Source organism: Fringilla coelebs (assembly GCF_963513975.1).
Source record: "Fringilla coelebs genome assembly, chromosome: 14".
In the NCBI taxonomy this organism is placed as follows: domain Eukaryota; kingdom Metazoa; phylum Chordata; class Aves; order Passeriformes; family Fringillidae; genus Fringilla; species Fringilla coelebs.
Window position 1 is genome coordinate 3,510,336 of NC_140040.1, and position 17,157 is coordinate 3,527,492.

Genomic DNA, 17,157 nt, shown 5'->3' on the forward strand with positions numbered 1-17,157 from the left:
TCAATTCTTGTTTCAAACGCAGAGAATCACAATTCCCTGGGCTGGACAATTGCTGCTCAATTCTAACCTCACTGACATCATGACCTGTGTGTTTTGCTGGTTTCATGGCTAAAGGAGGCAAATCCTTAATGTCCAGAGGAATTTTACCTTTCTGAGACAGAGCTGGGAGCAGGATGGAGATGTTTAGCTTCCTTCACAAAAGGTCCTGACACACTTGAGAGTCACCCTTTGGGCTCAGGATGAGTTTTTTGCCACAGGGCTTTAAGAAGGTTTGTGACCTCAAAATTGCACAACCCAATTTGTGTTGTTTCCTGCAGTGTTTTTAGAGCAAAAGCTGCAGCAGGGCTGGCCTGGGGCTGTGGTCCCTGAAGGTATCAGCAGCTTTCCAGGAGCCACAGCCTCCTCAGGACACGGGGAGCTGTCCAGGAAATCAGATTTGTTCCTGGTGGGCACCAAGCCAAGATTGCCCCGCTTGTGTCACTTGTATTCACAGATGAATGATTTATTTCAGAGCTGTGCAAGCCTGGTGTTCCACAAACCCAGCACACCCCAGCCGGAATATGAGAGCCACAGGGGAGAGGGACACAGTGGACAGTGCAAGGTCACAAACTGAGACAGGGGAGATTCAAATTAGGTATTTGAAAAGAATTTGTTCACTGTTTGGGAGGTCAGGCTGCCCAGGGAGGTGTGGAGTCACCATCCCTGGAGATGTTTAGGTGCCTGCATCTGGCATTTGTTGCTGTGCTTTAGGAGTTACAGTGGCAGCGCTGGGTGAACACTTGCGCTGGATGATCCTAAAGGTCTCTTCCAATCTTGGTGATTCACGGAATCACAGAATCGGTTGGAAAACACCTGTTAGATCATCAAGTTCAACTTCAAACCGAGCACCCAACTTCTCGAGCAGAGCGTGGCACCAAGTGCCACCTGCAGGGAGGTGACTCCACCGCCTCCCTGGGCGGCTCAATGTCTAACCACCCTTTCTGTGAGGAAATTCCTCCTTAGGTCCAACCCGACCGTCCCCTGGCACAGCCCGTGTCCGACGTGACTCGATGGTTCCAAAGTGCAGCGCGGTGAATCCGAGGGCAGGCGGTGCCGGGGGATCCCCGGGCCGTGCGGGGACAGCCCGTGACCTCTGATCGCCACGCTCAACATGGCGGCCGACACACCCCTCACACACCCCCAGCCCCGCCACGCTCTCCTCACTTCCCATTGGCGGGACGCGCTGTCACTCTGCGGGCTCAGCCAATCGGCGCGCGCGGGGGGCGGCGCCGCGGCCTGCGGCGGTGTGCGGGATGAGGCGGCTGTGGCCGCTGCTCTGGGCCGCGCGGGGCCCGCGCCGCCTCTCGTCGGGCGCTTCCCCGGCCATGGAGGAGCTGCTGCGCCGCTCGGTGCCGCCGCTGCCGCCCTACGAGACCAAGGAGAAGGCGCCGCCGCCCGCCGAGCTGCGCGGCGCGGAGTTCGTGCGGTTCTACCGCGCGCTGCAGCCCGGGCCGCCCCGCGCCGAGCTCCTCACCCGCCTGGCCCGCGACTTCGGCGTGGAGCACGGGCGGGTGGCCGAGGCCGCCGCCAAGGTGCTGCAGGCCCGAGAGCAGCGCAGGGAGCCCGGGGCGCTGCTGCAGGCCGAGGACCGGCTCCGCTACTACCTGAACCCCCAGTACCGAGGGCTCTTCCAGCAGCTGGGCCGCCTCGAGGGCGGGCTGCGCTTCCTCGTGGAGCTCAGGGCCGACCTGATGGAGGGGCTGGCGAGCAAGGCGGTGGATGGGCCCCACGTCAAGGTGAGGGCTGGCCTGGGTGGCTCTGAGGGAATCTGGGGGATGTGGTTTGGGGCTTCCTGCTCGGGGTGCTGCTCCTGGAGCTGCTTTGGGGCTGGGAAAGAGTCCCGGGAAGCCAGGTCACTGCTGGGGGCTTTATGGGTCCCTTGGGAAGGACATTGGAGTGGGTTCGGGGAGGACACTGCTGGGGTGGGTTCAGGGGAGGGGAAGGGTCTAGAGGCCAGGTCCGATGCAAAGCGGCTGAGGGAGCTGGGAAGGGGCTCAGCCTGGAGCAAAGGAGGCTCAGGGGGACTTTGTGGCTCTGTACAACTCCTGCTAGGAGGGGACAGCCGGGGAGCCGGGCTGTCCTCCCAGGGAACAGGGACAGGAGGAGAGGGAATGGCTTCAGGCTGGGCCAGGGGAGGGGCAGGTTGGACATCAGTGAGGATTTCTTCCCATAAAGGGATTAAACATTGGAACAGACCAGAGAGGTGATGCAGTCCCCATCCTTGGAGTGTTCAAGAAACCACTGCTGATGGTGCTTAGTGCCATGGTCTGCTTGGCAGGGTGGTGGTGGTCAAAGGCTGGACTCGATGGAGTTTTCCAACAGAAATGATTCATGGTTCTCTGGAAGGACATGAGTGACTGTCCCCAGGCCATGCTGACACTCAGGAAGGAGGTGGCCCCTGCTATGAAGCAATAGAGTGGCGCTGGGGAGTGCTGACACAAAACGTTGTTTTAAAAGTTAATTTACACCAGACCCGGGCTTGATTATTTTTCATGTTGCTGTTTCAGTTTTTGTCCTCTATTATGTTCTTTTCAGGTGCTCTATTCCTTCTTTTCACTGATTTTCCACTGTCCTTATAAGCAGTTGAATTTCTGGTGGGCTTTTGCAATCCACAGAGTGAAATTTGCTGCAGATCTGTTTGTGTGTGCAGTTCTTCCTCTTGCTGTTCAGAATCTTCTCACCTTCAACATTTTATTTTTCCTGTGCCAGCATTTTCCTCTTGAGGTTTCTTACTTTTTGCTTGCTTACTTCACTTTGTTTATTTCAGCCCTTGAAACACGACTGCTGAAAAATCCACAACATTATGATCTCAGGTGGCAAATCATCCAATGATTGCTTTTAAAATATTCTTCATCTTTCCATCAGATTTAGAAAAAGTCAGTGAAAAGTTCAAGTTGCTGGCAAAAGATAATGAAAAAGAGAGCATTTTTTGTCAAATTGATTTATCTATGAACCTCCTTCCATAATTAAGCAGTGGTTGGAGTGTATTTGTAATCTTGGTCTTGTGTTGATCTACTGGGAAAAACAAAAGCACCATCATTGTTAAAAGTTTGTCCATAAAAAAGTGTTTGGTGTTTGCCTATCAAAAGTCCTGTGTAGCCATTTCATTAGTGCAGAGTTGATTTCAATTCTAACATAAAGACAAATGTGCAACAAGAGTTTTATAACCTCTGTATATTTGTGTCTGCACTGACAAGGAAATGTGGGAATAAAATTAAATGGATCTCCTTGATGCTGGTGGAGAATTACAGAATGCATTATGTTGCCTCCTGGGATTATGGTTTTGCTCAAGTTGTCTAAAATATTTCTTAATCAGTCCTTAGTTTGTACTTTGCAATTTGAAAGACCTATTAAAACTGGGATTGCCCATTGCTGTGTTGTAAATATGAAATATTTTTCTATTTTCTCAGCACTATCAGCATAAAAGCAGCTCAGGCTGCTCAGATATTGGGTGATGAATGATTTCTATTTTGTGTTTATTCAACAGATTGCAGTAAAATATCATATTTAAGTGATTAAGTCACTTGAAAGTGCTTGAGCACAATTTACTCATTGTCCAAATGAGCAGAAATGGAGGGAGAAAAAAGAAATTATTTTAATTTTAAGATGCCCAATAATATATACCACAAGAGCCAGGAGAGTTTTCAGCAGTGCCATTATCACTGCAGTAATTACTATTAGCAATAAAAAAGCAGAAACCAGTCCCCTTTAATTGGTGTCACTACTGAATCCTTTTTTGCTGGTGGGGATTTTCTTCCAGTGTCTCATGAGGGATATTCTCTATGTTTATTTTGAAGGTAATTTGTGGGGAAAAAAAATAATTAAAAAAAAAACAACAGAAAAGAAAAATCCCTGAAACCCCACCCAAAATAAACCAAACCAACCCCCCAGCACAGACACCTTCAAATACTTGGCAACATCAGAGTAGATCTGTAAGTCTAAAATTAAATAAAGCAAGTTGAAAACTTCAAACTTTCCAAAAACATGGGAAAACTCAGCTCCTGTGAGGGGTATTTTATTTAGTAGTTTGAGAGGGAAGTGAAATTGTTCCCTCATCAGAGAAGCATTTCTTCTTAATAAAAAATAATTAATTGGAGGTTTTCATAAGAGTTTTCCCATTTGTTGCCCAAGAAATAGGTACTTGATGTGAAGATTAAAAGGCTGTAATTTGCTGTCTCGTAGCAAGAACATGGAACAAGGAAAAAAAAATAACCACAATTTATTAGACTTGGCTAGCAGAAATTGAAGTATAGCTGGTAATTTGAAATACTAATCTGAGTGTGTCTTATTGCTCAAATTTAACACTGGGATGCTGAATAATGAATGTGTTTGCTTTTCTTTTTAATGAAGTGTTGCAGATGTAATTTTTATGACTAAAAAGGCATCTGAAATGAAAATAAGAATTTACATACCACTAAATTTACAAAATAAGAGAACCTGCCACTAAATCTGCAAAATAAGAGACCCAAACTTGAGCCTGGCCTTGTTGGAGTGAAGCTTTTTGGAAATGTCCTGTGCACTGAGAAATTGAACACAAGTCAGAATCTTGTTTAGATGACCTGAATTAAACACAGTTTTGGATAGTGAAAACTTTGATGTCTTTCTGGAAGTTTTGTCAGCACAGAATCATGGAATCCTGGAGGGTTTGGGGACCTCAGAGCCCATTCAGTGCCACCCCCTGCCCTGGGCAGGGCCATCTCCCACTGTCCCAGGGTGCTCCAAGCCCTGGCCAACCTGGCCTGGAACATTCCAGGGATGGGGAGCCCACAGCCTCTCTGGGCAGCCTCTGCCAGAGCAGTTTATTCCTATTCCTACCATCCCATCTAAACCTGCTCTCTTTCAGTCTGAAGCCACTCCCTGTGTCCTGTTCTCCAGGCCCAGCTGGGGTTGGACTCAGTGATGGTGGCAGGTCCTTTCCACCTGGAGCCATTCCAATTCCTGCACAGTGCCCTGTTGTTGTATAACAATTCATTATTCTCAACTGACAGGTTGTTTGATTTGTAATTCCCCATAAACAGCATTTCTTTTCCCCCAAATCATTACTGAAACACATGTGCTCCACCTTCTTCTTTGCTTACAGCTGCATTGCTTTTGTCCAGCTGCACCCTGGAGCTGCACAGCTCTGTAATGGAAACAGCCATTGGTATACCTTGCTAAGCCTTCAGAGGAGCAGAACTCCTGACTCCAGTGCTTCCCACTGTCCCATTTTCCCTGCAGGATGACTGTCCTGAGCTCCTCCTGAGCCTTGTGACTGCAGGAGATGCAGAGCAGAGTGTGGGAGTGCTGCCAGCAGGAGTGCTGCCATCCTGCTCTGCCTGCTGCACTGCAGCTGAACTGCTGTTCAAAAAGCACATGGATGGCAGGAGGGCCTGAAGAATCTGTGCCTTTGCCCCCAGATCTCACAACTCCAGCTCATTTTTCTGGTTTACAGTGTGCCCCTACAAAGGAAAACAAACCAAACAATCCTGGAGTGCCTGGAGACTTCCACTACACCGTGGGATATTTGACCAAAGTGACTTATGGTTATTATCTGAAAACTTCAGAGCTGTGCAGAAAGAAGGATTCACAAGAGAGGTGCCTTAGAGTCAGAATAAACAAACCAATCAGGATATATTTGTTTAGAAAAAAGGTATTGAAAAGAATTATCATGGAGGACAGAATTGTTCTATGCAGACGAATGGCTGTTTCTTCTGGGTTTGAAATTAGTTTTCTAGTGTGTTAAGGAATAAACCTGTCCTTTTATTCAGTCTTGGAATACTTGTAGCAATTTCTTTGGCCAGCACAAACCTGCTTTGATGTTTGTCTTTTGACAAGTTCCTCTGCAACTTTCATCTTGATTAGGTTATAAAAAGAAACGTTTCTGCTTTTTAGGATAGTCCTGAGACTACATCTGAACTTAGGTAAATATTTTAGGTTTTCTGATTAGATTTTTTTTTTCAGTTGTTTTTGTTTAATGTAGCAAGCTCAATACATTAGAGCTTAATTTTTCTCTTCTATGTGCAGCAGTATCTATTTATTAAAAGTTTGAATGGAAGATGAGGAGTTTTTGTTTTGAAGTAAATGGCTATTAAGTTAGTTTCAGGTAAGCCCAGGTTTCTGATCAGGCTGTTGGTAAGTTGGTATCACACTGTGTCTTGTGTACCAGGCAAATGGAAGAAAGCAGAACAAGCTCTGGAATCTCTTTCAGGGATATTCATGCTGTGCTGAGTTCAAGAATACTTGTTAAATTCAAATAAATTTAGACAGGAAATCTTTAATAATACAGGCAGCAGAAAACTGGTAGGGAATATAAAAATCTCTATTACAGTGAATCACTGTTACAATGAAAGGCTTTGACATTGCAGTTGGGTTTCATCTCATACTGTTCCAGAGCTGGTTTGATTCTCCAGTTCTATTGTCTTATGCTGCTGGGTTTTATTTTTCTTGCTCAAATATTTTCATGTTTTTGGAGAAGAAAAATTCTGTCTGCATCTGTCTGAAAGATATTTCCATGGTATTGAAATCTGAGCTACTGTGAGAATGCAGCCTGTGGTCAAATGTGCTCAAAACCTTCTACCCATTGTCTGCTTTTTGTCCACAGTGTTTTTCCTGATCTTCCCTGTCCCTGCTTGCACTACAGACAATCCCTTCAAGGATTTCCCTGGTTCAGTCCTGGACTATTTTGTGGTTAATCTTCTAAAGCAGATCCATAAAGTTTCCTTTAAGCTCCCAGTGTTGTAGTTGGAGTCAATCAAGGTTATCTTCACTCACATTTCCATGTTCTACCTTTCCTATTCAGCAGCTCATTCCTTCTTTGTTCTGGTGCAGGAAACGAATGGAGTTCTCAAGAATATGCTCTCAGCTCATTCCTTCTATGTTCTGGTGCAGGAAATGAATGGAGTTCTCAAGAACATGCTCTCAGAGTGGTTCTGCACAGGGTTCCTCAACCTGGAGCGGGTCACATGGCAGTCACCTTGTGAAGTACTCCAGAAAATTAGTGAGTAAGTGCTAAAGGCTGGGAGGAGTCCTTGATGAGGAGGTGATGGAATGCTTGGGACTGCAGAGATTCCCTGTTTTCAAGACTCTGCTTTTCTGAGCTGAAAGCAAAGTATAATGATGAAATATTTGCATTAATGTGCTGTAGAGCCCAATTTAAAAACAGATTGAAGTTAAGAGTAAAGGGATCATTTGTGCCATAATTTGATCCTGTAGCTCTCACACTGCACTGTAGAGTGCTGTCTTTCCTTCCAACTTTCTCAGTTACTCTTCCCACATCTCCAGAGGTGCTGCAGAGGTTTTGGCTAGAGCTGGTGAGGTGCACAGGATCACTTGCAAACTACATGTGAAGAGAGCACCTTGGTTTTTATGCAGTGTGCTCTACAACACTGATTTCTGAATGTGTACCATTGATTTCTAAATCAGAAACATTGATTTCTGAACCTACAACACTGAGTTTTGAATCTGTAACATTGATTTCTGAACCTACAACATCGATTTCTGAATTTCTGTCAAATAGTCGAAGTTGTGAAGAAGTTGAAAATTACTACATTATGTGTGGTGGGCCACCTTATTGTATAAAATCTTGAAGAAAAAGCAATCTCTAGAATGTTCTGAAAGTATGTTATTGAAGTGTTGGTGAGACAAAGAGAACTCGTACAAGCTGAATATTCCAAATAAAAATAATTAGCAATATTTAATTACTCTTTGAGGTAATTTGGCAAACACACCAGTGAGTGGGTGTGCAATATTCCTTTACAATCCACTTTCGCACAGCTTGCTGACAATTTTATGTAATTCACAGCCTAATTCTTGTTTTTTGATTGGAAATTCTCGTCACTGACATCAGTGGGAAAAGCACTGAGCTTGTGGGGCAGTTGTCCTCTATTTAAAATGAAATAATAATAACAATAGCAATTATAATAACAATGATGATAATGATAATAATAATGAAGACAATAAATTAATGATAATAGTAATTTTATTTTTCTGTTTTCTCCTTGAGTTCTGAAGCTGTGCACCCTGTCAGAAACTGGGTTGATATGAAGCGGCGAGTTGGGGCCTACAGAAGGTGCTACTTCTTCTCTCACTGTGCCATCCCAGGAGAGCCACTGATTGTCCTGCACGTGGCACTAACCAGTGACATCTCCAACAGCATCCAGGTACAGCCACTGAGGCACTCAGTGCACAGCAAAGTGCTCAAATTGCAGTGTACTTGTTTAAAAATCCGCAGTTCCCTATCATTTGCTTTTGTTTCGTCTTTTTAGAGATGAGAGAATTAGCTCGTAAAAATTACAGGGATATTTTGTCTGTCTTGTGTATTATGTAAATTGAAATTGTGAGGGTTTGCTCAAGAGCAAGAAGAATAAGAAAAGATAAGAAATATATAGAGAGAATGAGACTAAAATTTCAAAGTGGTTGCAATTACTTCTGAAAACTTTAAACCACGTTACAGTTTTTCTCTCTACTTACCAATGAATAAGCAGCTGTTCCTACTTTTTAATCAGATTTTTATTGTTAATGAATAAAACAGTGGGGAAAAGTGTTAATGCATTTAAAAGTTAAAATGAAAGACCTCCCCATAATGCTGATAATAACTATTATTAAGATTTTTTATTTTTAATCCTTATTTTCCCAGGCCATAGTGAAAGAAGTGCCACCTCTAGAGACAGAAGATACAGAGAAAATCACAACAGCAATTTTCTACTCCATCAGTTTGACTCAGCAGGGCCTGCAGGGGGTGGAACTTGGGACTCACCTCATCAAAAGAGTTGTCAAGGAGCTGCAGGTGGGTGTGCCAGGGGGGCTCAGGGCCTCTGCCCAGCATGGTTTAGTTCCCAGTTCATGTCGCTGCTCAGCCCAGGAGCTGCTGGGGCTTCCCCTGCACTTGGAACTTCCTCCCTGAGCAGCCTTTGGAGATGTGGAGAGCTGGAAGAGCATTTCCTGCTCTTGCTTGATGTGTGCCAGATGTAGATTCTGTTCCACAGCTGACATGGTCAGTGTGAATTCCTTGTGTGGTTCCTGAAGTCACATGAGAACATTTCTGCTGGAGGTGGCTTTGACACAGCTGTGTTCTGCTCTGAAACAATTCAGTTGAGTGGTAAGAGCCTGATCAAGATAATCTCTCTTCAAAGTACCTGACAATTCCTTCTCCAAAATCTTAACAGCGGCTCCAGGAACAGAACCACTTCCTATTTATTAATTAGTTCATTGCTTTGTTTGTTATATTGAATTGCCACTGGTTATTTATGCAGTGTGCATGCATGCCCTGAATACATCTACTGAGAAAAACAAAAAGGAGAGAGATTTCTTTGCCCTGCTATGTCTTGCAACATAGTAAAGAAAATATCTTAAAAGTCTAAAGAATCTTTTACTCTTTGTCAGTCAGTTCTGTTAATTTAGATAATATTGCAGGCTAAGGGATTATTGTTAATAGCTTTAGTACTTGGAGAACCTTCTTCCAGCAACTGGAGAAAGGAATGAAAAATTAATGTACAGAGTGGTGTGAGAGAGCCAGTCACATTCCTGCACTGAGCACATTATTTTATTTAATAGTCTTTGCTACTTAAATTGCTGACAAATCTACCACTTCAAAGTAATGATCACTGCTTGTGTTTATATTCATTGTTTCACATCTGGATTAGTAACCATGTCTGGAAAACTGTCTGTGATTTAGAACTTCAGTTCTACTTACAAAAACATCTTAAAATTGGATGCTCCAAACTTCTACTGCCAGAAAGTGATAGATGATTTAATTGCTGAATCATAGTTGCCCTGAAGTTTTTGGGGTTTTTTAAATTTTATTTTTTTTTAATGGCTATTTTGGCTGAATTTTGTTGCATCTTGCTTTTGGAATGGTTTTTAGATTAATTGTTGAAAGTGCAGTAGTCCAGGTATAATTAGGCCATGCCATCTGTCTGATCTTGACTGAGGGGAAATTGGAATAAATTCATGCAGTTATCTGCTTTCACATCTGAAAAATAATTTCTGGATAATTGAGTTGCTCTCATAAAATAACCCTATTGACATTGTATCTGTCCATCACTAATTGCTTGCAACACCAGCAAAGCTGTGAGTTCTAAAGGCAAACAGACACATCATGCTTAGATAACCTAATGCAGGTTTTAAAATTCAGTGTGTCCAACAGAAGAGAGTGTTTTGTATTTATACTTATGGCAATGTTTTTACATTTCAGTGTTTGAAACCCAGCCCCCCTTCAGTGTTTGTCAAAGGAAACCCTTTGCTAGGATGCCTTTAAATACATTTTAATCATAAAATTAATCCCTCAATCTTTAACAACTTCTTAATAATGAAAACTTGAGTGCTTTCCATGCAATGCCAAAGGTGGAGATCTTCCTCCCTACCCAAATTTCCTGCACTGCTTAAAGGTGGTGTGAAAAATGTGCTGGTAGGAAATTGTGGTGTGACAAACTGGACATGGACTGAGGTGTTTGTGTGTAATCTGTGTGCACAGATTAAAGGTTCAACAACCTCTGCATTGCCCTACACCATTCCTGTTTGGAAGGGAGCCACTCTAGGGCTAAAGAAGATAGAGAGGATAATCCAGCAATATTTATCCATTGGGAATGTGGCTCTCTAATAGTTTTTTCTTCACTGTTTGATGTTAATATTTTTCTCTCTCCTGTTCTTCACATTCCTCCATGCTTTCTCCATGTTCATTCCAAAGAGTTGTCCTCGAGTTTGTCTTGAATGGTGTAAGAACCATCTCCCACTGCCTGTTTTACATCTTGAAGTGACCCTAAATCATTTTCCTGTTGTTCCCACAATGGTTTGATGCTCTTCTACAAGGCCTCCTCCTTCAGCTTCAGCTGTAAATGTTGTGCCTCCCATCTCAGGGGAGAGAGACCCTCTCTATTTCAGCTTCAAAATACTTCCACTGTGGAATTTCTACAAAGTCAGTGTTGTTCAGGCCAAAGGCAGGGCATGCAGTGAGTAAATACTCTTGGCAGCCTGTTTTGCCTGGCTCCCAAAATTCTGGAAGTGCCTTTTCTGTGGATTAATTGCACACATGTGCTCTCTTTCTCTCTGCTCAGGTGCAGCAAAGGACTTGCCAAGGTTGTCTCTATTCAGGTTGGACATAATTCTTGGGAGCAGAATTGCAGTCACTTCAGGAGGGACAAATGGTGCACAGGAGTGCTGAGTGGACTTGGTGACAGCAGCTGAAACAATCCAGCCTCAGCAAAAAAGTCCTGGGTCAAAAATTACATCTCATTAAGCCAGTGTCCAGCAGCCTTTGTAAAAATAGATGGGTGAGGTCCCTGATAGGAGGAGGAGGTTTTATATCACCTTTGCATGGCTTTGCAATAAACAAATCTTTTTTTCAAGTGCTGCTAAATCACCAAGTGTTCCAGATTACAGAAGTTGAGACTCTTTAATTTAACTGGTAATAAAATGCATTGGGAAGAGGAGACCATTTGAAAGGGTTGAAGACTTTGTTTTTCATTTTATTTAAATTGATGATTGAGACACTTTTATAACTTCCCATTTGAGCTAACTTTTGTGGACATCTGTTTAATCTGCAGAATTCTGTTTGAGTTGTTTTGTCCCAAGGTGCTGCAAGCTCTTAAAACTTCTTTTATCCTCCAGTAAAAATCCTTTACCTGACTTTTACCTTAGTGTAACCTGCTCTGACACTTCTACTTGTAAGTGCCACTGTAAGCTCCAGACTGAAATCCCAGCTGTCATTCTTCATGAGGAAAACTCCAAATTGGGCCTGTCATGAATGTGTATCATTAGGTCAGGAAAAGATATGCACAAAGTTAGGAGTGTGCTGAGAACCCTCTGCATCAAAGCCTTCATCTGACAGGATTTCAAAAAACTGTACTGAAACCTTGATCTAAACCAGAAACTGATGGCTGTAAATCCAGTTAATACCACACTCCTTAATATCTCATTAATACACAATTAAAATAGAATTCAATTTTTTTAGAAATATTCTTGCTAATTTGCCTGAACTGGTCACTGCTAAACATGAGCATGTGTGGGGCGGCACTTCTCACCTTCAAAGGATGCCAAGCACTGATTCCCTCCTGAAAGCATTCCTTGCAAATGGGTTTTTCTTAGGATTCTTGGGAAAACTGGTGGGGATTTCACACCCCAGTGCTGAGCAGTGTTATTTTGAGGCACTGTGTACAAATGGATGGCTGCTGCTTTTGGCTCTCACTAATTTAAGCAGATGGAGGATGGATGAAGTTGAGGCACAAAATGGGGTCCTCAGTTTCCTCTATGTGCACAGTTTGCAGTTGGAATCCTTCACCTTTACCTGGACATGAAGATTTGGCATTTGCCCTAGAATTATTCTGTATAATTGGGTAAAGGGGTAGGGGGACACTCTGGAGATCAGAACCAGACCTGGTGTCACCTACAAGGAGCATCCTGGGAGAAGCTGTGCTGTTCTCAGGAGCAGATTATTTGGTTTTTGGCAGTTTCTTGACAAAAGTTTTCCACACAGATAATATAGGAGGGTTTGTGTACAGGCTTCTGTTGTTTCTGAGCATATCCCATTGGGATTATTTTGGGATGAATTCATTAGGCCCCTGATACCACTTTGATCCCAGTTGTCCCTGTACAAATCTGGGAACAGGCTGTGTAGGCATTCTGTGCATTCTCTTGTTTATATTAATGTATATAAAGCAGGGAGCAGGCAACAAAAATGATCTCTTGTATTTCTGAAATTGAAGCTTGTGTTGTTCCCAGAAATGAATTGGATTTTGAAACAATTTCAGACAAAAAAGCAAACAAACCCCAAATTGAGTGCAGGCAGATCATTTCTAGCAAGCTGATAGGTGCTGGTGAACGAGGAGGTGGATGGATTTCTCATTAGGCAGAACATTTAATTCCCAATGTGTTTATAGGCACTCTGAGCAGTCTGTGGCTCTGCAGAAGGTACATCATGGCAATTCAGTCAGCAGATGACAGACACAGATAACTATGCTGAAGCCTTTGAGAAAACTGCTTAGGATTTTATAGCCTATGGCATTTGAGGGAGAAAACTGATAGCTGCTGTGTGACTCAATAGAATGCTCAACAATTGGTGGCAGATTTTAGCTTTCTGCTTGGGCTGTTGATAATTGCTACCTTAATTTGATCTAGGTGACCTGGGGAGATCATAATTTCCAAAACAGGCTTTGATTTCATTGATGAAAAATGTGACCTTGGACTGCAGCTTTCAGAGTGCGAGACAGTTTCAGATGAGATAGGGATAATGGGGGAAATCTGTGCTCTTCTGCAAGGAAAGGAAAAAGAAAACAACAACAAAAGCAACAATCAAACACAGAAATCTACCCCGAACCAAAACTAGCAGCTGTTTCTTAATGGTGTGTGGATTTCTGACAGGAAAGTAAACATTAATGGATCTCCACCAAGAGCCTTAGAAACCAGCACATCAATTTAGCAAAACATAAATGTGCCCACTCCAGTACATTTATTTATTTTTCCATGAGAAATGGATGCCTTAGATAAGCTTCTGAATCAAGCTTTTATCAGATATGTAGTAGTTGGTACTGTCACTTCAAAATGGGGTCCCTTCCCCATGTGTTATCTGTCCTGAGAAATAAAAAATTTCCTATTTGGTGTTTTTAATAGAATAAGAGCTGCTAACCTGTGAAGTGTTTGGGGCTGTCTGGGTGAGCAGGTCACTCCTGGAAGGGGTGATGAACAAGGAGCAGGCAATGTCCCCAGGAATTCCTGTCAGTTGTTAAGTTAGGAACTTTGCAGAGGTTGTTACTAGCGCAGGGAGAGGGGAGGAAATAATTCCTGGTCCCTTTTGTCATGGTGGGTGGTGCACAGGTGCCCTCGGGCTCTGCAGGCTGGGAGATTGGAACTGGTACCCCACGGAAGCAGCAGGGTGCTGAGCTCCTGAGTGAGACCCCTGTCAGCTCTGTTCAGGAGCAAAACAGAAGTGTGAGACATGGCTGTAAAGTAGCTTCTTAATTTTATGAAATGCACATGCAAGGAAACCTGATGGTTGGATTTCACAGATGGTGTTAAGGACATCAGCTTTGGAATTACTCTTAAAGATAAAGTATGTCTTTTAGTGGAAACCTGAAAAAAGGTTCTTCATCTTTACTGGAATTTCACTATCTGAGTGTGGCAGTTGTAGCAGTCGTGAGCATGACCCAGTCAGGAACTCCTGGGAGCTCTGATGACAAAAATGCTGTTTTGTTCTATAAGATACAGAAATGAGTGCTTTAGGAAATAATTTGCTTGGGGTTTTTTTTATCTGGTTCTCTAAGGAGATGAAATGAGGTGTTCCTTTGATGAGATGTAACTTGTTCTGCTTTTCATGTCCCTGCCTGGTCCCAAAAGAATTCTGAGGCTGACATGTCTAATTAACCAAGAGCCTCGGCTCAGGGCAGGTGACCCAGCTGTGTCCCCAAGCTGCAGGGCTGGCTGTGTGTCACAGTGCTGGAAGGCACGGGACAGCAGCGCCAGATTTGGGAAGCTGCTGTGGGGAGGGAAAAGGTTTTGAGAATGCAGAGATGGCGGCAGCATCCCTGACCCTGCAGCCTCCCGGACAGGCTGCAGGTGGCAGCTGTGGAGCTCAGCAGCAGCGAGGAGCTGCAGCTCTCACAACCTGGCAGCACCAGCTGAGCCCTGATGGCTTTTTAATGGGTACCTCGGTAATCCTCGAGGTAGAAAAAGCGCCATTTGTAGTCATTTAAAGACAATTTTCTGCTGACATTAAGATGCTTCTGTAATGTTGATGAATGTCTTGGTTCTCACCATTTCTTTGTTGGAACAGTAATTAAACCAATGCTGGGGTGGTTTCAGCTCAGCTCTGTCTTCCCTCTGTTCCTTGGCTCCCCACTCCTCCAGGAGGGTTGTCTCATGCATTTTGTGTTCATTCCAAGTGACAGTGACTTTATTCTCACTGGTGAGCCCCAAAGCTAACACAGTTTTCCTTATGTATGTTTTGTTTTACATGATTTCATAGTTAGTAAGGTTTAATCAGAAATTAGCAGGAGTAGAGAAGAAATTTTATGTGGCTTAAACAAGTGTTATATTTGCAGTACAAAAAGATATTCACCCACTTTGTATATTTAGGGAATGTCATTAAAGGTAGCTAGCCTTTATAAAAAACTTCATTCAAAACTTCAGGAAATCTTTCCATAAAAATCTAAATATAACACGTCTTGATTTTACAATAAACTAAAATAATAAACTGCCCTTGATATAAAAAAAGTTATTTATGAAAAATAAATAGTATTTAAATGGTGTTCCAAACTTTCATGTCTATTTAAAAAAAATACTCTCTCCAGAATCACTTCTTTATGACCTGTGATTTTATGTTTATTTCTGCCTGTAAAAGAATAACAGCAGAACCCAGTGGTGTTAAGTACTGCAAAAGTGCTTTTATAGAGATGGTGTGTGAGGAATGGATTCAGTCAGTGTTAAAATTTTCGGAGTGCTCTCATCACTAACCTGTTACTGCAAGGGAGATTTTTTACCATTTTTTTGTGTCCATGTGTATCAGTTCCTTCTCAGATTTCCTGGTTTTCACTTGCCCAAAAGCCAAGTCCATCAGCTGCCCTTTGACTCAAACTTCTCTGTGTCAATCACGACCAAACTCATGATTTATTTTTTCCTCTCCTTTTGTCTGCAGAAAGAACTTCCTCAGATAGAAGCTTTTTCCACCCTTTCACCTATCCCAGGATTCACAAAATGGCTCGTTGGTCTCCTCTCCTCCCAGACTAAAGACCAGGGAAGGAATGAACTTTTTACAGAATCTGAATGGCAGGAAATCTCTGAGCTCACAGGAGACCCCAGCAGTAACACACTAAAGAAACTCCTGAACACCAACGAGTGGGTGAGGTCAGAAAAGCTGATGCAGGTGCTGCACTCCCCCCTGATGAGGCTGTGTGCCTGGTACCTGTATGGGGAGAAGCACAGGGGCTATGCCCTCAACCCCGTGGCCAATTTCCACCTGCAGAACGGCTCGGTGCTCTGGAGGATCAACTGGATGGGGGACACCAGCCCCCGGGGCATCGGGGCCTCCTGCGGCATGATGGTCAACTACAGGTATTTCCTGGAGGAGACAGCCTCCAACAGTGCCCTCTACCTGGCCTCCAAGCAGGTCAGGGCCTCTGAGCAGGTGCTGGCCTTGGTGGCCCAGTTCCAGCAGAACAGCAAGCTGTAGGGGGACATCATCAACATCACAGTGGTGTTGCTGACTGTAAAGAGCTGTGCTCACCTGCAGTGTCTTACTTCAGTCAGAATGTACCTGGGAGGAGAGATGTGCTCAGGGTTACCTGGGTGAGCAGGTCTTGCTCACAAGGTGTTGAATCACCTGTGGTGTGGGCAGAGTTGTGTGTTAATGGAGAGTAAAATCCTCTTCATTGGGTACAACCCAGCAGTAACTCAAAAAAATACCTGAGCCAACATTATTCTGTTGGTAATTTATTGTATCAGCTGTGTTTGAAAGGAGCTGCACTTTTCTGTCAAAATGCTGCTATAGATTGGTCAGAACCAAAGTACCTGGAATAAAGGTAAATTTGGGGTCAAATATATTATCAAAACAGCAATCTACACTTTTATTTCTACAATATCTGTCTTTTGCACCCTCAGAAAAATCTCATGTAAAACGTCCTGGTATTTCCTGTTTAAATCTAAAACTCACTGAATCTTTGCTTTGCTGGAATGTGGAAAAGTCTTGCATTAATGTTGAAAAATCAGGATCTCAGTACAGCAGGTATGTTATGTTAGATTTGCATGTTTTGGCTGCTAAAATTTAATGAGCAATAAGGAAGTGTTCAGATAGGAGAGGAGAACAAGGCAGACTGTTACTGGGGAATCAGGTGAGGAGTTTCTAAATATGTATATGATATGTTGGCTCTGGTAATGTTTTAAGTTGATAAAGAGCTTTTTTAATAATGAGATAGGTGTGATTTATAAACCAATAAAACAAATTTTCTCAATAAATCATAGTTTGTGGATTTCAGCATCTCCCTTCTTCACTTAGTGACCCTCCTTGGCAGCAGTTTCACCACCCAGTGAGCACACAGGACACTCCTGATTTTAACAGTGAGCAGGGCTTGGCTCCATTCTCTTGGGCTTTCTGATCTTTCTCAAATGCCTTAGAATTCAGGTTTCAAGGTGAAATTTAGCTGCTTGTATATGACA

At 43.3% G+C, this 17,157-nt stretch overlaps 1 protein-coding gene across 1 annotated transcript; it reads left to right on the forward strand.

Annotated features, from left to right (window-relative positions):
- Positions 1 to 1,264: 1,264 nt before the first annotated feature.
- Positions 1,265 to 16,950, forward strand: MLYCD (malonyl-CoA decarboxylase). Its single transcript, XM_084215075.1, has 5 exons — positions 1,265 to 1,775; positions 6,907 to 7,019; positions 8,021 to 8,177; positions 8,654 to 8,803; positions 15,641 to 16,950. The coding sequence occupies exons 1-5, from the start codon at positions 1,293 to 1,295 to the stop codon at positions 16,172 to 16,174; spliced, it is 1,437 nt and encodes a 478-aa protein (XP_084071201.1). The 5' UTR covers positions 1,265 to 1,292; the 3' UTR covers positions 16,175 to 16,950.
- The last annotated feature ends 207 nt before the right edge of the window (positions 16,951 to 17,157 follow it).